At 32.4% G+C, this 23387-nt stretch overlaps 1 protein-coding gene across 2 annotated transcripts in view; it reads right to left on the reverse strand.

The window, feature by feature from the left end:
• Nucleotides 1–12122: 12122 nt before the first annotated feature.
• The window catches only part of pax1b (paired box 1b), a 93942-nt gene continuing 82677 nt past the window's right edge, over nt 12123–23387 (reverse strand). The window contains exons 1-5 of one of the 2 annotated variants that reach the window (XM_695785.10): nt 18330–18473; nt 15879–16484; nt 14996–15129; nt 14028–14223; nt 12123–12640 (exon numbers count right to left, since the gene is read on the reverse strand). In XM_695785.10, coding sequence (XP_700877.6) covers nt 12564–12640; nt 14028–14223; nt 14996–15129; nt 15879–16484; nt 18330–18339 — 1023 coding nt within the window. In that variant the 5' untranslated portion in view covers nt 18340–18473 and the 3' untranslated portion in view covers nt 12123–12563. Of the gene's footprint in view, nt 12641–14027; nt 14224–14995; nt 15130–15878; nt 16485–18329; nt 18474–23387 lie in introns of those variants that run through there. The other variant, XM_073933824.1, reaches the window with a different exon arrangement.

Here is a 23387-nt window from a genome sequence, read left to right on the forward strand (position 1 = left end):
AATACTCTTTGGGGAAAGTCTTTTTGTTTTATTTTGACTAGAATAAAAGCAGGTATTGTTTAAATTATTAGCCCTTTTAAGCTTTATTTTTTTCAAGAGTCTATAGAACAAAGCACCGTTATACAATAACTTGCCTAATTACCCTAACCTGCCTAGTTAACCTAATTAACCCAGTTAAGCCTTTAAATGTCACTTTAAGCTGTACAGAAGTGTCTTGAAGAATATCTAGTCAAATATTATTTACTGTCATCATGATAAAGATAAAATAAATCAGTTATTAGAAATGAGTTGTTAAAAATATCATGTTAAGAAATGTTTTAAAAATGTATCTCCGTTAAGGGGAGGGAGGGGAGCTAATAATTTAGGGCGGCTAATAATTCAATATGTATTATGTGTATAATAATTCAATATGCTAATATACAATATACAATATATATATATATATATATATATATATGATTGCGGCTGGTCCCACATTAGCTAACCTATGATTCACCAATCAGACGATTCTTATTATAAATAACCAAAGTGTCTTAACTTAGTCATCTTTGTTCACCCCCTTTTTTCCTCTGTAGGGCAGCACGGTGACCCAGTGGTTAGCACTGTTGACTCAAAGCAAGTATGTCTCTGGTTTTGAAGTCCATGCTCTCTCCATGCTGGTGTGGATTAAAATTGACTAAACCAAATCGCCACCATAGACAAGCTTTAATCAGCAGCACATCCTCATGACAATCCTTAATTCCGCCTTTTTGGGTGAAGTTCATCTACCAGAGCTCAAACTCCCCTTCAAATGGGAGGGAGCCCTGGGCTCGAGGATCTTATGAGCTCAGGGCTCTCTCCAGGGATAGCATGCCAAACAAGCTTTATAATCATTCATCAGCTAAGCTTGAATTCTTGAATTGGGTATTACTGTTAACATTGCTTCATTTACTCAAATGGATTAAGTTCCTATTCACAGAACTCATTAGGATTCGTTTTTGAACTTAAATGGTTTGTTGCAATCGATTTTCCTTAAATGGTTTGAGTTACCTTGTTGGGTTTTTACAGTGTACATTATGGTCAGTTTAGTTCTAATCTAATTAACTTATACTGATGATACTGGTCATGTGCCCGTTCTGATGGTATTATAACCTCGGATAAAAATATCACAGTCTCATGGTATTGTGCTCACTGCTCTAAAGTATACTCTTTTTAAATGTCTGGGTAAAAAACAAAAACCATTTTTCCCTTTGAAACTGAAACTTTTTGTCTTTATTAGTTTCGAAAACAGATTTCTTTACAATTAAAAATTATATCTTTGGATATTTTTTTGCTGTTGAAGAGACTGTTGTCCTAAAAACAAAACAAAAAAATGTAAATAAAAAAATCATACACATACCTTAGGAATGGTATTACATAAAATGTTAAAACCTTGACTTTTCCAAACCTTGGTATACCTTGAAAACAGTTATGGTCCCATGCAGATGATACGGCATGGCTTTGGAAACCGGAGCACCTGGAGAAACCTGTACGAAGAAGGGGAAAACATGCAAACTCCACACAGAAATGCCAATTGGCCCAGCCGAGACTCGAGCCAGCAACCTTCTTGCTGTGAGGCCGAAGTGCTAACCACTGAGCCACCCTTTTCCATTTAGTTGTATTTATATTTTTCCTGTAATAGCAATTTACAAATGCACGCAAAATAAATTGTTTGAATGGGATCAAAAAGTTTGGAATTGGCGTGAGATTGATAGTGTTGAATATTCTCAGCATATTCATGCAATTTTTGCAAGAACTGTCTGGTCCAAAGACCAACTAAAACAAATCCTCTGCTGACCTCGTAAAACCTGCCGTTTTATGGAGGATAATTCGTATTTTTCAGTCTGAAAGGTCAGTCAGTCCAGAGCTCTCAAACAAACAGAAGTGCTGAGCCCGTCGCTGGATCAGAACCGCAAACAGTCTGTTTATAAGATGTCGACCAGGTTTGAAGACCAGAGACAGAAATAGAAGAGCTCAACAAACAGAGTAACCCTAAACTGCTGAGGTCACACGAGCATATCCATTAACTCACTTCCCATGAAGCTCCACTTCAGTGTGTGTTTGATCAATGAGGAAGTGGAGAAGATCACTCTGCGTTTCCTTGACGCCAAATGCATTGAAATAATGACTTTGATTGGCAAACGAGCACTGGGAAGTCAGACTCGTTTTAGCGAACTGCTTTCATTTGAACTCAATCAACTGGAAACAGAAAAGATCCTGCAGTTTGTATTGAGATCTGTATTTACATGATGCTTTCGGCAATTGTGACCATGCACCACAAAACCAGATATGAGTGTCAATTTAGATTTATCAAATGAAGATTTAATAATCAGGCAAGTTCAAATTTAAAATATAACAAAATAATAATTGATTTTCTACACAATTTGAAAACTCAATTATTAATTTCCATATGGTTTGATTTCAGCTAATTGCTTATTTTGAACTTGAGAAACAGAAAACATTCAGTTTATTTTGTAATTAAATCTGTATTTACATGATGCTTTTGATAAGTGTGACCATGCACCATACAACCAGTTCGATCAAAGTGTCAATTTAGATTTATCAAATTAAGATTTATAAATCAGACAAATTAAGATTTAAAGTATTACAAGATGAATTGTGATTTATTATTTGAAAGCTCAATGCATGATTTCCATTCATGTATGGTTTGATTTTTAGCGAACTGCATGCTTCTTTTGAACTTAATCAACTGGAAACCAAAAATGAACCAGTTTGTTTAGTCCTAGAATCTGTTTTTACATGATGCTTTTGGGAATTGTGACCATGCAAAACCAGTGATCGAAGTGTCAATTTAGATTTAACAAATTAAGAGAAATTAAGATTTCTACATAATTTGAACGCTCAATTTATCATTTCCATTAGTGTACAGGTCTATTGCCAGGGAGTACGGGAGGTTCGAAAGATACAATGAAATATGCATACAATGAAAACTTTACAATAAGGTTTTATAAGTTAATGTTACTTAATGTATTTACTAACATAAACAAACAATGAACAATACACTTATTACAGTATTTATTCATGTTAGTTGATGGAAATAAAGTGTTTATTGTTAGTTCAACTCACAGTGCATTAACTGTTAACATGCATGAATTGTAATCTTAATCCGGCATTAATAAATAAATAAATGCTATTCAAGTATTGTCTAACAGAGCTCAGCATAATGGAGTTCACCCTATTTTAAAAATGTATATTTTTATCCATTTCTCTGTGAATTTAGGCAATGCATTTTGCTGCATTTAAACAAAACAGATTTATTAAACAGATATATTTATTAAAATAATATTTTAATGACAAAACATATTTAAAATTGAAAGACAATGCAATTAAATTCAAGCTAAATATGGCAAAAAAAAAAATTACAATCTACAAAAATTTCAACTAAATTTTCCAATTTATTGTGCTTCTCTTGATTTTTCCTCTTTTTAAAATTTGTTTTTAATATTTTTCTCTAACATACATTTGGGTGTACTAGTTTTTGGACTGTTATAGTAAGTTATTTTTGTTAGATAAGCTCCAGATTTGGCTTCAGTACTGACTAATCTAAGGTATATGGACAAATATAATAAAGCTTCCTATAGACAAGATTAATTTAAATGAAAGATTTGTGAGGGGAGTACTTATATATGCTAAGCACAGTAGTTCATGTTAGGAAATACATTAACTGACATCAATAAATGAAAGCTTATTGTAAAGTTTGGCAAAAAAAATCTATCATTTTGACTCATGCAACATTAATATGTCTACTGCCCAAAATATACCAGTGCAAATAAAACATTTTAATGGTCCATCATGGTCACATAGTTGTGTTTTAGATGCCATTTCAGTATTACACATAGTCTAAATATAGTGTTTAAGCAAAGAAAAATAGTAATTCTAAATGACATAGATAAACATGATCTTGAATTTTATTTTTTTCTGACAGATTTTTTATATAGTGTAAATGATCTGCAGAAGTGTGACCACAATGCAATGTGCAAAAAATGTTTAAACTGATGCCATGTTGTTCCTATTATTATTTATATTGCATATGTACATTAATAAATAATAATAAACCACGTAGCTTTCACATTGGACTGTAGCCTGTGTGTGTTTGAAATATCGTGCACCTAAGTTCAAAATCGGCCGATATGGGTTTTTATTTTGATAGTGTTTTGCGCGTTTTGGTGATGGTTCTGTTTAGTGATGGGGTGTGTAAGGTATATAAATAGCCAATAATTGGACTAACTAAAAAACAATGGAAGTCTTATGTTCTCACTAGATAGTGTATGTGTAGTATAAATGTAGGCTATATTGGTCGTTTTATCGGGGGGAAATGTCGAGGATACAAAACAGAAACATGTTCACTATCTTTGTTAGCTACACTTGTATTTAATAGGACTTTTATTATCTTTATTATGGTCATGGTTTCTGAAGATGAGGGCTTGTCACGCAACCTGTTCCTGTTGAAATGGCAGTAAAGAATTCGATTGGATGCAAAAAACGATGACGTCAGCAACCAGAAAGGATACGGGAACTGTTTCATCATGTCCTTTAAAATTTGATAAGCTTATTAATTTATTTGTTTATTTTGAGTCTAGCAATGGGCCATTAAATAGCAATCAGATGCTCCACGAGGCTCATGCATTCTCTGTTTAAGATTGAGAAACATCGCTGGTTTTCTCTGGCACCGAGATGAAGGATGTAGTTTTGTTTATTCATGTCTTTTTATTTAAATGCATGTGTGTGTGTGTGTGTGTGTGTGTGTGTGTGGAGGCCAGAAGACAGCAATAAGGCTGTGGTTTCACGCTCTGACTGAACGGAGCATCTGCCGGCGCCTGCTGTCTAAACCGAAAAGAACACTGCTAACCCTGTTTGACACGGACCAGATTAATGATGTTGAGGTGTGGAGGACAATCATAACTAACAAAAGTCAAAACTATCCTACACAACAAAAGCACGTCTCATAATACCCCGTAATTACCGCCAGGCTTTGACATTAGTCTTTTCTTGTGATACCATGAGCCTGTTAAATCAGCATCATCAGAAAATTTGGGTTTTCTGCTGGATTATGTCTGAGACCTGGATTAAGAGGTTTAAACTTTAGAGATGTGATGTATTTCTTTGCCGGCTTTTTGTTTGCCTCTGAAGTCTTTAAAATGGCACAGTGATTAGAGTATCATCAATAATATCATGGTTTAGGCTAAACTCTTTTGAGCGAGGCGTAGTCCTCTCAGGGACTATAATGTGTAGCCTATAATGTTTAATGTAAATGTAATAATGTAATGTAAACATTTGCAGGTTTTTATATAGTATAACTAAAACAATTTGTTATTAAAATAAAAAGCAAAAATTTGTTATATTTTTTATAAATATTAACTAGTTTAGAATTTATAATCCAATTTTTGTGTGTGTGTATATATTTTGATAAATTTCTTATTTCTCAAAGTCCTAAAACAGCAAAAACTTTAATTATTGGAAATTTATAAATTAATTGAGTGAAATATATAAAATATGTTAAAAATCCTATTAAATACTAGGCTAGCTGGGAACTACGCGTTTTTTTCTTAGGCTAATTGAAAAGATCAAAATATTGAAACCATTTTGAAAAAAAAACACAATTTAAAACTGCTTTATATATTCAAAATGCTAAAATATGGTTTATTTTCCAATTTAAACGAAATATATACGAGATTGTTTTTATTTATTTAAAGACTTTCTGGGTTGTTCCTAAAAGGGATACAGCTACGGCCGAAAGTTAATTACTAAAGTATTTATTTATTATTTTATTATTAAAATTATAGCAATTATTTATAGTATTTATTAAATTGTATTCCCATTAAATTGTATTTTATCAAGATAGCCACCCATACCCTAAAACTAACCATCAAATTAATGTAAAAACAGTAACTCTAACGAGTATTATCACATTATATATTAAATTGCCCATTACAATTTATTTTTTTAACACCTACCCCAATCCTAAACCCAATCATCACTGTGATGTTACAGCAATTATGCCGAGTATTATTCATATTGTATATTAAATTGCCCATTAAATTGTATTTAATTAACGCCTAAAGCCACCTCAACCATACAGCATCACATTAATGTACCGAGTATCATTCTATTTGAGTATTGAATTGCCCATTAAATTGTATTTTATTAACGTCTACCTCCGCCCTAATCCTAAACTCAATAATCATTGTAATGTAAAAACAGTTACTACCAAGTATTATTCATAATATGCATTAAATTATCCATTAAATTGTATTTTATTAACGCCTATGCCAGCCTAACCCTACACCCGATCATCACAGTAATGCAAAACAGCCATTATACCGAGTATCATTCATTTTATGCATTAAATTACCCATCAAATTGTATTTTATGAAGGCATAACCCCATCCAAGCCTATTCCTACCCCTTAACCTTAATGTAAAAATATTAATTATTTTTGCACAGCGTTAAAAAATATCCGCAGCTGTATCCCTTCTTGGCCAACTTTATAGGTGCCGCCATTATTTTAATACGATTGACAACTTTATTTGAGGCTTCACTGCAACACTTTTGCAAACAAAAAACAACCATCTAGTCTCTAGAAGCCTCATTGGATCTCAGAATAACATTTTTCTCTTTTATATTTGCTTATTAGTCTCACTCTGGCTGACTGAACTGAGCCATTACTGAGCCTCTTAACGTCTGAAAGTCATCTCACACCCTCATTCAGGGATGTTTGCAACTGGACCATGTTACATCTCACATTACCTGCCGGACATACCTGAATGAACACAAGAGTTAAGCTCTGAATAAAGTAAGAAGAAAAGGAGAAGCTAGACGGGAAAGATAAAGACTCACATGAGAACATGCACACACATTCTGCCAGACAGGATGGTAGGAAAAAAGTTTGTCCTGTTATAATCAACTTTCCAGCAGGATAGTTGTTTTCAGGGTGTGCCTATTATGCGATATCTTTGTGTCAATATTCACACGCATGCAGATAATCAAATATAGCAGGTTTATTTTAATTTTTTGGATAGCTTTTGACTGCACAATTGCGTGGGTCTTCTTGCATTCAGCGTAAATGCCGTTCACATTTTCACAATTTTCAAAGAGATCTATAATAATAATCCCAATCATATTTCACTTATCAGACCTTTTTCAACGTGTTTACATTATTTGGTCAATCGGTGAAATTTCGCCTACAAATGTTATTATTATCTTTTAACTGCCTGCTCTATAGCAAATGGTTGACCATATTTTGACTATTTTAAATAATGTTTTACACAGCATTGTTAGTTTACAAAAACAAACAAACAAACATAATCATGTTGCACTACTACAATTGATTTAGGTTTTATTGTAAAATTAAAAAAACAATAACAAGAAAACATGTAAATGAGAATCTGAAATAATTTATGGCATACTTAAAAAAGGTGATTTAGTATTAAAAATGTTTTATTTTGATTATGTTTTTAAATAAATTGATCATACACTTTATATTTTCAGATTTTTCATAGTACAAGTATTAGTTCCGGTACTAGTAAACCGACATAGCAACCATTTGGTAGAGATTGATATTTTTAAAAATTATGGGATGAGTTGTAACAAATGCAATCCAAAATCTTTATTTTTGGTGCATGGGGCAGTTAAAGAGTTATTGTTGTCGTTGTTATAATAATAATAATAATAATAATAATAATAATAATAATAATAATAATAATAATAATAATAATAATGATGATGATGATGATGATGATGATTATTATTATTATTATTATTATATTATAATTAGTATAATATAATTAATTTTATTATTATTATTATTATTATTAGTAGTAGTAGTAGTAGTAGTAGTAGTAGTAGTAGTAGCAGCATAGTAGTGAGATATAATTTTGTTGTTATTTTGTGAAGCCGAATAATATGCCGAATGTTGTCTGTAAATTAAGTTAATGGTGAACTTGAGAATTATCTGGATTTTTTAAATGACAAAACATGTCTGTGATTTATTTAAAACCTTGCATTTGAACTAAAAACAGGTGTGGAAGCTTAAAGTTAGTCTAATAATGTCACCTGGTAAAAGTAAGGACCTTTTATCAACCTTTTTAAGTAAAGCAAAGACCTTTTTTGGTTCAAATGACAAATGACTTAATGTCCATTTTATTATGAATCCATGGAGCTGTGACTCGTACACTCTAATTAAGATAACTAGCGATAAATATGGCTATATTATATAATCTTTGAGAAAACACCAACAGCCAATCATAATCCGTCCAGAAAGCGGCTGTTTAAAATAGCAAACCACAAAACCGAAACATGCTTTTAATATAGAGCTAAATATATTTCACTTATCAGACTTTTTTTAACTTGTGTTTACATTTTGGTCGTTGGGTGAAATTTCGACTGCAAATGTTATAATTATTTTTGTTATTGAGATATAATTTTGTTGTTATTTTGTGTACCTGATTGATACGTCGAATGTTGTCTGTCAGATAAAGTAGGGTGAACATGAGAAATATTAGCATTTTTATAATGACAAAACATGTCTTTGTTTTATATAAAACCTTGCCTTTTAACTTAAAACAGGTGTGGGAGCTTAGGTTAGTCTAATAATGTCACCTGATCGGTCAAAATCTTTTAAAACAGATGTTCACACCAATTAAGAAAACTAAATATGACTATTATTTCACGAAGTTTAAGAAGAAAAACACCGACAGAAAATCATAATCCGTCCAAGTGAGCGGTCATTTAAACACAAAAACCACAAAACCGAAACATGCTTTTAATATAAAGCTAAATATATATATGCTTTTAATATACAGCTGTAACTAAAATTGCAATATTATAATTTCATATTATTATATATGTAAAGTGGCATCTAGAATTGTTTTGTTATTTAAAGAAACGCAAATGTTTCTCAAGTTTACCAGCAACTTCATTTGACGGACAATATTCAACGTATCAATCGGTTTCACAAAATAACAACAAAAAGGTATTACAGTAATAATAATAATAATAATAATAATAATAATAATAATAATAATAATAATAATAACAAAAAGAAGGATGGAAGTGTTAAATTCAGTGAAATTTCGGAATTCAGTAGACATTTAGGACTGCTAAAAATGTTAACATCTGAGATAAAAAAGGTCTGGTAAGTGAAAAATAATTGGCTTTACTACTATAAACGTATAATAAAATTTAACAAAAAACAAGTAAAAATATGAATGCATATAAAAAACAAAATATAACACGCCAAATTACATAAAACCCAATTTATTACAATGTATTGTATTGTTTTAATAAATGTTCAACTATTTGATTTTTAATTATTAATTCATGTAGCCCATTCAGGCATGAACATGAAACTATGAGGTTTTAATATGTGATAATAGAAAATTCAATCATCTATAGCCCTAGACTGTGAAAAGGTCATGAAAACAAGTTTGTTATTTCACATTATTCGAGTTATAACTATATTTTTTAGATATGCAAAGCTTAACTCAATATTTTAACTCAGTTTGACTGATATAAGTTGATGTACCTATAAAAGTTTCTTTGATTCAACTAAAAAAAGAAAGAATTATTTACAGTGTACAGCAATAACACCGTCGTGACAGTGAAATATTTGGCATGCCTTTCAGAGCGACTTTGTTTTAATGCATTGAACTATTAAAAACACTGCAAACATTACATAAAAGACTATACATCTAACCAGAATAGCCTACATCTTGCTTTAAAAAGAGCGGACATTACGAGCAAGAAAGCAAACCTGCACCGCGTTTAAAATAAACAACGTGATCGTGCGACGATGTGAAGGATAATATATAGGTTTATAGTTGTTCTACTTGAAGAGGTTTTAAGACTTTCCTTGTAAACCCCAGGCACGGTTTTATTTCTCCAGTTCTCCAGTCCTAAAACATGCTTGCGTGCATGTGACTAACTTTAGACAGACACAGTTTGCAAATGAATACGGATTATAATAATATAATGACGTCGAATACCTCATTTAATTCCTGTCAATTTAACAAAAATAAATAAAACTACAACAATAATAACAACAACAGCAATTCCAATTATTAATAATGTTTAAATGTCAAATGCAAAGTGTTTTATCTTAGTTAATTGTTGTTAATCATTGTCGCCATTGCTTGGTTTGGGACTTGCTTGGTTTGGGACTTGTGGAGCTGCGCATTGTTGGATTTGCTCTTCAGTGTTTGGACTTTCAGCAGTGAAATTAATACCACACTGAACTGAACTTCAACTCTAAAAACTGGACTGACACGTTTTCAACTTATACTAGAACTTCAATCTTAAGCTGCTTTGACACAATCTACGTTGTAAAAGCGCTATAGAAATAAAGATGAATTAGATTAAATGTAAAAATTGTAATTGCAGTTCATCATGAATAAAATTAAAATACAACAATACAAATTCAAATGCAATTCAAATTCAAGAACATTTAAGGGTATTTTATATATCAATTAATAACATTACATTTAAACAGTTCAACAAGCAATTAATATTTCTGGAAATAACCACACTAGAAAAATTATGGGTTTCACACAATCGTTTTTTGCTGGGACAACATGAAGAAATTAAGTTAACCTGTTATTTGTTTTACACATTTAAGTGGATTAAACATAAAACAATTAAGTTGTCCCTCAATAATTGTGTTGTTTCAGCTCATTTTAAATAAGTAGTTTGAACAAGCAGGGAAAATGTGTAGTTTGTATTCATAATATATTCATTATACACTGAATATATCGTCAGTGTATAGTGGCGTGTATAGCGTGTTATAACAGCGTATCACGACTAATTAATGAAAACACGATGGAAAATTAAATGCACTATACACTAAATATACACTGTATGTACTCTATTTAAAGCAAGATAGATTCTGGTTAGTTGTAAAGTTTTTTTTTCTCTATAACATATGATTTTAATAGTTAATTACATTGAAACAAAATTGCTCTGAAATGCAAGCCGAATATTTCACTGTGTACCCATGGCGTTATTGTTGTAGGCCTACACTGTCATTAATTCTTGCTTTTTAACTTAAATCAAAGATTATACATATATATATATATATATATATATATATATATATATACACACACACACACACACACACACACACACACACACACACACACACACACACAAGTTATAACATATATTGTATACCTTACATCATTCAAACTTAATTTAAATTTTGAGTTAAGCTTTGCATAACAAAAAAAGTAGGTGAAACTCGATTAACTTAGTAACAAACTTGTGTTTCATATTCACTGAATACACATATACACTGAATATATGTATCAGTGTATAGTGCATTTAATTTATTGCATTTTTATTGATTAATTGTTTCAAATGTTCTAAATTATTTAAAAGTCCTTACTAATTTTATTTGTGTAGCTATTTCTCAAAGACACGATCTCCTCTTATATCGCACTGGTTACTCGCAATAAACTTTATTTAAGGTAATGTAATGAATGTATTATGCTCTCAAAAATTATGTTTGCTGTTTATTCAAGCTACTTATTTAAAATGAGCCGAAACAACATAATTTTTGGCTTTTTCAAAATGTGAACTTAAATGTTTTATGTTCAATCTACTTAAATTTATAATAAGTTACCTTAATTATTTCATGTGGCTCCAACTCGAATCGATTGTTTTGAATTCAGTGTAAAAATGCTGGGTTCCACATAAAATCTTTATGTTGTCCCAACATAAATCGATTAAGTTAACTTAATTTGTTTTAGAAATTTAAGTAGATTCAACATGAAACAATTAGGCTATCCTCTAAAAAGAGCAAAGAATTGTGTTGTTTCGGCTTATTTTAAGTAAGTAGCTCAAACAAGCAGCAAAGGTACTCATATTTGAGTGTGTTTTTTGTCACATAAGGTCATCTAAACTAACTTATGGCAACAATTTGATGGGATCATCTGTTTATTTATATGGTTGTCCGAGCAGATCTTCAGTCATGTGAACAAACATCGACAGCAAAATCCCACATAATCTCTCTGTAAACATGTTATCTTGACTGTGACTGTTGAGCAGAACTCAGCCATACAGAACTGATGAAACGCAAAACGAGTTCAGTTCACTTTTGCCATGCCTTTATTAAGCAGAAATAAATTTATAAAAATAGATATGCACATATTACCAACTCAAAGGCCATTCAATATCATACAGACACATACAAATGCAACTCATTTCCCTAACCACTTTAACAAGGCTGATTTACTAACAAGAGAATATTCAACCCCATTGCAGTCCATTTATAACAACAGCCTGACACTATAACTGATTTGCACCATAAAAAACAACAACAACAAACAAATCTACTGCAAATATTGCAGAAATCTTCTGTGGTACAGTATCTCCACAGCTTCAGATCCCACTTGTCCGTAACGGTGTGAAACATTCAGGTGTGTTTTATCCAGAACTTACTGATGAACGAGCCCATGAAGCTGCACATGAAGGATGAACTGCATGATGAAAGTGGTGCTTTGCTTTTCTGTTCGGTGGTCTTTGTGTTCTTATGAGTCTGAGAGTCCATGAACAGCGCTCAGACCCTCGTGCTGGTGTTTGCTCAGTGGACTCTTTCTCTCTACAGCTGGAGCCAAAAGAGAGCAAGTGTTTATGGAGCAAACAAGATGCAAACAAGCCTTTCAGCTCTTTCTAAAAGCTATATCCTTCCTTTACAATGTCAGTGTGATTTTGTTTTGTTTTTTAATTCAATTGTAGGTATAATCTGGCAGGTGTGGTGTTGGTAAGAAAAAAAAATGGTAGGAAACCATTTCCAGAAGCTTCACAAAGAGAAACATGAAAAAATGCAGCAGAAATATTTAAACTGTACTCTCTTAGAAATGCTGAGTTATTTAAACCCAAATTTTGTAAAATATGGGCTAACCAAAACCCATTGGATTAAATTTGGTCTATTCATTTAATTAAAAAAGAAATAACCCAGGAGTTGTGTTAGTCCCCATTACACCCAGAATTGGGTTGAAATGACCCAACATTTTTTAGAGTGTATTTTCTAGCGCACAATGTGACATAAAAACATATCTCAGACTATAATTCCCCAAAATTGCATGCTCTTAAGTTATGTAAAAACACCAGGACACAAATAATACAATACACATAGACTCAATATTCAAAATAATCTGTCTAAATGCATGCAATATATGTCCACATTACAAAATATTATATTAATTTGCAGTAAATACTATAGTCATTTTGAAAATTAGTAGTATTAGCACACTGTAAAAGCTGATATATTCAATTAGTCCTAAATACATATGTTTTGGGTCATTATAACTTATTAATATAAGTTACTCAAGTTTTGCAAGCTGTTTTAAGTCCGTTTAAAATATTATAAATCCAATGGACTCATAAGGTTAAATAGATTCATCTTAAAAGTTTAAGGCAACCAGGATTTTTTTTACAGTGTAGTGATATTTACAAAACTACTGCAGCATTCTGCAATATCAACAACAGTATACTGATAAGCTGTAATAAGTACAGTAGTATCCTTTAGTTTTTACTACAGTAAATTGTGGTCTTTTGAAGTATAATACAGCCTGTAGTTGTAGAAAGCTACAGTATTGGGTCATTTGTTATTATAACTATATTTTTTGTGCTATAATGGCAACTATAAAATTACCACAACAGATTAATTTTAATAATTTGCATTAGTATGGTTTAAAAAAGCACTATACATTATTAGTATAGTATTTCTATATGGCATAAAGCTTAAAAAACAATATAAATAAAAACAAATGTGGTTGTTTGCACAAGGAATTTGTTGCACCATGCAGGACTTTTATTTTTAAAAAATAATTATTTGATTTAAAATATTTATTCATATTTTATATTATAAATCTTCATAAATATGCGTAGCTACAGTCTGCAAAGTTTAACATTTCAGTTAAAATAATTTTGTATTCTGGTCGAATATTGCTTACTTTATTGTTATAGTGTCGTGTGCACAAGTGGCTTACCTTCTCGGCTAGTATTTTTGAAGGATAATGCGCTGTGCAGGTTTGGGCTCTGGATCATCGTGCCGGTGTTCGGATGACTGAGACCTGCGCTCTGAGACTGCCAGTGCCCGTAATTACCATGTCCACCGTAAACACCGTACTGATTAGTGGCGGAGTACGCGCACGCAGGAACATATCCCGATAAATTTGATGAAGCCTAGAAATTAAATTAAATACATAACTTATTAGTAACACAAGAAGAATGACAAATACAATATAAAAGGTTATATAATAATAAAATGCAATCAATAAATTAACCCATCTAAATATTAGTAATTGATTCAATAAATGCAATAAATAAATACTGAGTAAGAAAACACTGCAAAAAATAAAATAAATAAATAAATAATACTGGGTTTCCAACACAAATGATTTGTGTTGGGAAAACATGAAATAATTAAGTTAACTAGTTTGTTCAAAAGTAAGTGGATTGAAGCCAAAACAATCAAGTTGTTCATAAAAAAACTCAAGAATGTTGTTGTTTTAGCTTCTTTTAAATAAGCTTGAACAAACAGCAATGTCATTTTTTGAGTGATGGATGAAACATTTCAACTCAAATTGACTGAACACTTTTAATCAGATGCAATTAATTTCTTTGCACAGATCTATCCTTTCTGAAAGATAAAGGTTCATGGTATGGATATTATCATGAAAGAAAAAAAACTCTGGAGCGTTTCCATTTTACAGAATGTTTCTTATTGCCGAAAAGTGTGTTTAAATATTAAAACGATCTTTACAAGACAAAAGACAATCTAAAAAGTAAAAAATATATATATTATAACAGCTCGCTTTTGGAACATGCAAATATAATTGCGCACGAAATTGAAAATTATACATATAATCATGCATCAAAAAAAAAATTATACATATAATCATGCATCAAAAATTACGCATATCCTACGCTTAAATAAATAAACCAATAAATTCACCTGGGTGTACTTAATGTCACTTTCTAAAGGGGGCTTATCGATGCCGTTGACTCCGTGAACGGAAGGAAACGAAGGTCTGTTGACGCCCGTCCAGTCCTCCATTTTGGGCTGATAACTCTCTGATCCAGCAATTGCTGTTAAAATAATTAAAGCAAACCAATTTGAATAGTTGCAGAAGCTGCACGTTGTCAACAACAAACATTATAATTATAAAACATAGGTTTATATTATGTCATGATGCACCAGATCTAGGCACAAAAATAGAGAGATATCTGATTGACCTAGTCTGGAAATTATCTGCTTCTCGGAAAATGCAAACACCATTTAAAACGAAGCCCAATAAATACCCAACCAGGATATAGGCTAAGCAAAGCATTTAGCTAAATCCTGCGTTGTGGTAACAATGTTTTGTCAAATATAGAAAACCTCAACATTGGGTTCTTTTTTTCAATTAAATATAAATTACTTTTCTTCACGGTTGGAGAAAAGAAAACAACAGCCCGGCATTTTATAGCCTCTGTCGTGAGCCTCAAAAAGTCTCTTTTTTTTCTAGCAGCTAAATCGTATTTAATATGAATAAAACACCGCTCTAGAGAACTCATGCATTATAAATATCCTTTATATGATGGATGCGTTCTTCAGAGCAGTTTTTTTTAATTTTACTAATTACGACTTTTACAAACAGCAAACGTAACATAACGTGCACAAGCATGCAATTATAATCCAAACAAACAGATTCCCAATAAATCCCACATGCATTCGTTTTCTTTAAACCTTTTAAACATTCCGACATGACGCATGCGTAAAACTGTATAGGCCGTCAAACTTTGACTTGGAATGCGCAAATCCTGAAGGGCTATCTTTAATATAGTAGTTGAATTACCTGCAGGATCCATGAAAGCCCGTATTCCTAATATATTGCTAACGGTGTGGACTGAGGGCCAGGCTCGGGACAAGCTGACAGACACAGCCGGAGGACTGCCAAGTTTGGAGCCGGTGGGTGACATGGTGTTCGGGTATGAGTACGGATACACGGGATTGTAGGAGATCTGCGGCGGGGAGGTTTTGCTGTCATACTGACTCGGCTGAGACAGGTTCCCAATCTTGTTTCTTAAAATGCGACTAATGGAGCTCACAGACGGAACATTATATTTATCACACACTCCGTCGGCTAGCAGTCTGTCGCGTATTTCCCAAGCAAATATCCCAGGGTCGCCCTGTTTATAATCCCTTATGCTTTTCACCACGTTTGGCGTTGTGACCCGAGGTTTACTCCCACCGATTGCGCCGGGCAAAATGGAGCCGGTCTCGTTGTATCTGGCCAGGATTTTGCTCACACATCCATGAGAGACCCTGAGTTGTCGACTGATGTCGCAGGGTCTGATTCCCAGCTGCGCCAGCTCCACAATCCGGATCCGGATGGCATTGGGAAGCGGCCGACCATTGACAAACACACCGCCGAGCTGATTCACCTCCCCGTACGTCTGATCTGCAAGAAGGAAACACTGCGTTTTAAAATAGTTCTGCTCAACGCAGATTTATCATTAGCTATTAATGTGTAATGATTATCATTTTGAGCAACACTTTTTGCATTGTCAGAAAAACTGGTATAAAATCTGTCACTGAAGCCGCGCCCGTTATAAAGGTAGGCTATCACTGAAAAAACTAGGCTATTAATTGGATCAACAATTTTTTTTAAGTTAAGTGGTTGCAATCAATTTATATGGGCCGAATTTAAACAGAGAAGTTCAGATGAACATTAGTAAATTTAATTTGTTTAAATTCAGCCCATATAAATTGTTTGCACCACTTACCTTAAAACAATCAGTAAATCAAATGCATTTTTTCCAGTGTACTTCTGCATACAAAGGGTACAAATTAGCACCAAATAAATCATATTGGTATCGTAAAGGACCTTATCATTGTCTAAAGTTTCCATATATAGCCTACCATACATTTACATAATAGGAGCCTAAAATAACAAAAATGCACCTTTTAAAAGGGTACCACCACAGTGAAAAATTTTGTCCCTTTATTTTTTAATAGTTGGCCTGCCCATTCCCGTTACTAATACTAGGTTATTGCCTGCCTATAATGCTTTATGAACAATTCAAAAAAAAAAAAAAAAAAATGTGCCGCCTGAAAATCTTTCCTTATACAATTAGCATTTCCTCAGGTTTCTGTGTGTGTTCATGATTTTCAGTTTTATGGTAAAAAAATAGGTTATTTTCGTTGCCTTTCAAAGTAAAGCAACTGAACATAAACAGGACTGGACTGCTGACAAAAATGCTAATTTCAGAAGAATATTTCAGACAGCTTAATCCAAGCCAAACAGAACCACCTCTACTAATAAGCAGCAAATTCATAGTTTAGTAAGTTAACAGTGTATTAAAATACCTTAAAATAACACTTGACCCTATTTTAAATGATACTCGAACTTCAATTGCACTTTCGTGTTAATTGCTTTAGAAAACTATCTATTTTCATTAATCTTAAATAAATAAGTTTCGTCCGGTCTTTAACAATGTTCTCAAAACGAAAAGTTTTTTTTTTCTTCCAGGATATAATTTCTCTCAAATGCAGCTCTAAAAGTTTACTATTCACATAATCCCAACCTAAACTTTTCAGAATGTTTCGCAAAATTATCAAACAGAATTTTTCTTTAAATGTTAAAGACAAACTAAAATGATTTTTTTTTAGCTTGAAGAACATTTTTTTTTGCTATATGAACTTTTAAAATAATAAAAAAGCATTGCATTATCGAAGAGTTTTGCGGTTATGCAATATTATTCAACGCGTTTGATACTAGTGAATCAAAAACAGCAATTTGTCTTATAGCGAATTTATTTAAAGGAAGTTTTGTATTATGAACTGTTTCAGGCTACCTATTATTAGTAGAAAGTACAACATCTAGGCTGAATAAAAGTACAGGCCGAATAAAACTTATATCCTCATATTAAAATGACTGAAATATCAGAGCTCAACTAAACTGTACAGACTATGCTAATGCTATCATTTGCAGAAAACTGCAAATAACCTTAACGCATAGAATTAAACGTGTCATTTTAGAGGAGAAATAGCATTATTTTTGTACAACACCCCTTATTAATTCTATTTTTTTAGCCACTTTGATTTTTTTTCCCTGTTTAGGTCTGATGTAGCCTAGAATCTATCGAAATCTACAATGTTTACGTGCCATATACTGCTCTAATCAACATAATAGCCTATACACAAATAAACAAAATCATAGATGCATCCAAGTTATTAGTTTCTTACTCATTATTATATTAAGGCGCAATTCTAACCATGTTAAAACAGATGAAAAGGAACTTACCCATTTGCATTGTGATATTTCCCTATACAGCGGTGGTGCTCCCGTAACCTTTAACTGTGCTGCTGTGGTCCCGTGCAGCATTTGAGAGGTTTCCCCGTGTCTCCCGCTAAAGACTGCCCTCTTCTGCTTTTTTATGACTTATGTGTCTGAGTTTAGGACTAAGCCGGGTTTTTTTCCTCAGTAATCTTTGATCCACTTGAGAAAGTACGTCCGTCCAGCAGACTGGCTCGTGCGCTCAATTTGACGCGTCACAAAGCATCAGTCACAATAGACAGCTCGTGACTCCGCCCCACTGTTCATGTTCTGCCCATCACGGATATACAGCTACAAAATTCACTTTTCATGACACTTTAATGCAAAATATTAACAACAGCACGTGCATTTTAATATGTTGAGGTTTGTAAATGAAAAGGGGAATTTAGAAATTCACTTTTACTGACACTTTAATGCAAAATCTAAACAACAGCACATTTATTTTAATATATTGAGGTTTGGAAAATAAAATGGGAATTTAGAAATTCACTTTTTCTGACACTTTAAACAGCAAATATGGGTATTTTAACATACTGAGGTTTGGAAATGAAAATAGGAGTTTAGAAATGCACTTTCACTGACAGTTTTATGCAAGATATGAACAACAGCAAATATCGGTATTTTAATATATAAAGGTTTAAAAAAAAATGTCAATTTAGAAATGCACCTTTACTGAGTTTAATGCTGAACAACAGCAAATATTAGTATTTTAATATTTATAAAATTAATTGTGAATTTAGAAATGCACATTTACTGACACTTTAATGCAAAATCTGAACAACAGCAAATATTGGTATTATAATATGGTTTGTGAATGACAATGGGAATTTAGAAATTAACTTTTTTCCTGAGACTTCAATGCAAAATCTGAACAAAATATCAATATTTTAATGTATTGAAAATTGTAAATCAAACGTGTAATTTAAAATTGCACTTCTCCTAAAAGTTTAATGCAAAATAAACATATAGACAATCATCAGCATTTTAATATTCTGAGGTTTGTAAATGAAAAGTGGAATTTAGAAATGCACATTTATTAACACTTTTTATGCAAAATAAACAACAACAAATATTGGTGTTTTAACATATATAAGCTTGTATTTGAAAATGGGAATTTGGAAATGCACTTTTCCTGACAGTTTAATGCAAAAACTAAACAAGAGTAAACATTAGTATTTTAATACATTGAGGTTTGTAAATGAAACAGAATATAGAAATGCACTTTTCCTGACATTTTAATGCAAAATCTGAACAACACTCTGTATTTTAATATATTGAAGTTTGGTAATTAAAATGGCAATTTAGAAATGCACTTTTACTGAGACTTAAAGGGGTGGTCCTGAATGTAATTTTAAGGCTTGGTAGTGTTTATTAGATGCAAAGCAATGTGTGCTCATGTTTCACTTGAAGGAAATCACGTTACTTTTTCATATCTCACTTTGATTATACACGGCTACTTAGCTAACATGAAAATGACTGATATATTTCCTACTTTCTCTGATAGGCCCGCTCTTAAGTGACTCTGATTGGTCATCTGCGATTTGCGGATCGGCTCCACGTCCAAGTGTCTGTAAGGAGTGAAAATGGGGTGCGGCTCCTTTAAAAGCGTTTGCCATTGTGTGTGTGTGTGTGTGTGTGTGAACTTTAACAAGCGCATGTGCACAGGTTTTTTTTTTTCTTTTTCTCTGATGCTCGGATTAAGTTATTTTCTGTAATATATGACAGAAGAATAAAGCACAAGATGTGGGATGCGACCTGTGTGAGCCTTAATTTATTTTTCTGCTGCTACCACGAGTTAGGTGAGCTATCCTGTATTTTTTAAACTACGTGTTACACGACGCCTTTCACATGTATCCGGAATATGCAGGTGTAAGTAATATGAATCATCCACATAGCTTTTGCGACTTCATTATCTGAGATGTGAAACGCATGGAAAAGCTGCCTAAAGACAATCAATGCAAAGTCGCGCACACACATAAGAGACATGAACGTGCTGGTGGAGTGTGTGTGTGTTTACAGCAGTTTGACTGATAAATATGGATTTGTAGCTCAATCGTTTGCAGTGCAAATCAGCATTTCCCATTGTTTACATCGTTGCTACAGCATACCGTTAACGCTAGACACTGTACATGTCATGATCCATTTTAACTAATAAAAACACTAACAGGTTGAGGTTCACAGCTTCTGAGTTGAGATTTTAGCCGAATCCAGCACTGAACTGGGAGAGATTCTGGAGCTGTTTTGTCAAATCATGCTTGCTTTGTATTTTATAATTCTCTGGAACATAATTAATATTGAACTGTAAGCACTTATGTTTTTGTTTCGTGCCATTTGGAAGCCCAAATATAGAAACAGACGAAGCTCTGTGGAAACAGCAGCATTTAGACACATTTTTAGCTTCATCTCTGCTATAACATCACAGCGCCTCTAGCCACGGCCCTAAGCTGTGCAGTTTGTGTGCACAATAAACAAACCTTTGTTATCTCACAGGGGGCAGAAGTATTTTTTGTAGTCCCCAAAATTCGTTCATTGTAGGCTTTGCTAAGCTAACTCTGTAAAAACCAAGGTCTCCATTTGCACTGAACTTAGAGCATTTTACATTCAGAGATGTTGTTTATGTTTCCACAGCTACATTACACATCAACTGAAGTTTAAAATATGATATCACAGTGGACCACCACTTTAAATGCAAAATAAACAAAAGCAAATGTCGGTATTTAAAAAAATAGAGGTTTGTAAATGAAAGTGCAATAGAAATGCACCTTTCCTGACATTTCAATGCTGAACAACAGCAACTATTAGTATTTTAATATTTGTATATGTAAATGTTCTTTTACTGACACTTTTTATGCAAAATAAACAACATCAAATATTGGTATTTTAATGTATTGAGGTTTGAAAAAGAAAATGGGAATATGGGAAATGCACGTTTCCTGACACTTTAATGCAGAATCTGAACAACAACAAATAAATATTAATATATTGAGGTTTGTAGATGAAAAGGGAAATTTAGAAATGCACTTTTACTGATACTTTTTATGCAAAATAAACAACATAAAATATCAGTATTTTAATATACTGAGGTTTGTAAATGAAAATGGGAGCATAGAAATGCACTTTTCCTGACACTTTAATGCAAAATCTGAATAACAGCTAATATTGGTATTTTAATATATTGAAATTTGGAATTGAAAATAAAAATTGAAATAAGAGTTTAATTGTAGAAATATGTAGCATTTTTAAAAATCTTTTATCTAATATTTTAGACTACACTTCACATTAAAGGGATAGTTCACCCCTAAAAAAGAAGAGTTTCTTCTGTTAAACACAAAATAATAAGCTATTTAGGAGAAAGCTGAAAATCTGTAACCACTGACTTCCATATTTGCAATTTAAACTATTAAAGTCACTGGTTAGATGATTCAGCATTCTTCAAAAGTATCTTCCTTTTTTGTAAAGAGGAAGAATTAAACTAATAAATATTTGAAACCACCTGAGGGTGAGTAGTCAATTAGTCAGTAAATTATCATTCTTAAGTGAATCCCTTTAACTAACATGAAACAAATACATCTCAATCTGAACAATCAACAAATATTTAGCAAAATATAGGCTAAAATATAATTGCACTTACAAATTTTTTTTGCAAGAGAATTGTATAACACTTCTGTTGACCCACCGCCAATGAAAAGTGATAAGTAAACATTGATTTATCATTTTAAAAAGTGGTGTGATAAAAAAAAAAAAACACTTGTGGTGATAATGTGAGGCCTGCAGTTTCAAGTTCATTCCTCCTTTTGCTTTACTCTTATTTTAACCACAAATTTGAAACTCTAAAAATGAATAAGGAAATTGAACAACAGGCAAGGCTATATTAATTGTTACTAAAAACAACGATTAAAGTAGATTAAAGTACGTTACATTTAACAAAAAAACGTGTTAACTAGCTCAAAGACAATCAACTCAAAAGGAAAAAGCATGCCAACATCGCCATCTTTTGTTCAATGGCAGCATTACAAGTATCAAGTAAGATGGGTCTACAAATAAGTGCTTCAAAACACAGGTTAGACTTGCTAGTCTTAGGGCAGGAATGCTTCATAAATCAAATATTATGTAGAAAAATGCATGGCTCAAAGACTAAATAAAATCCTGATTGAACCCACCTAGTTTTTGAATAACACATATGCCTACAAAATCAAGACTAGATTATGTGATTTAATGTTTTTTTTTTTTTTTTTTTAAACATGTGGGTCCTGAATTGCCCATTCAGTTAGACAAATATGAAAAAATCTGTTCCCATTGATAAAATATGCACTGGGAATATCTAATTTGTCCAAAATGTTTAAATATGTTGGCCATTTTTTGGTAATGTGGGAATTTATTATAGGTTTTAGATCTACAAGACAAAAATCCAATAATGTGCTCTTGACTTGTGTTGATCAATATCCCAAACAGCTTTGTATTTTCAATTTGCTTTATTTTTTATTAATGTGCTGTGCTGTAAAATGTAATTTCTTGGTTTGTGTTTATTAAAATCAGTGTACATTAGTAAAAATGAAACTTGAGGAAGTAGCTAAAGTTTAGTAGCCTCTGTTTTTGGTTCCTTTCTTTTTAATTAATCCGTAAAGTGTAACCACTCACATAAGTTTAATCATAAGAAAATCTTCTATAATAGAAGTCATGGAGCGGTGGAAAAATAGCTAGTATTGTGTCTGACTCCCATGAGCTTGGAGGACTGCATCCATACATCGCAATGACTCCAATAATTTATAAATAAAGTCATCTAGAACGGCATAGAAAGCGATCTTGCAGGACTCCCAGAGTTCATCAAGATTCTTTGGATTCATCTTCAATGCCTCCTCCTTTATCTTACCCCAGATATGCTTCATATTATTCATGTCTGGTGACTGGGAAGGCCAATCCTGGAGCATCTTGACCTTCTTTGTTTGCCCCAATGTTGATGTTGCCATCAACTCAGCAGATCTCTTGCATGCCCCGATACTAAATGTAACCCCAAACCATGATTTT

Source organism: Danio rerio, chromosome 20, assembly GCF_049306965.1.
Source record: "Danio rerio strain Tuebingen ecotype United States chromosome 20, GRCz12tu, whole genome shotgun sequence".
NCBI classification, from domain to species: Eukaryota; Metazoa; Chordata; class Actinopteri; order Cypriniformes; family Danionidae; genus Danio; species Danio rerio.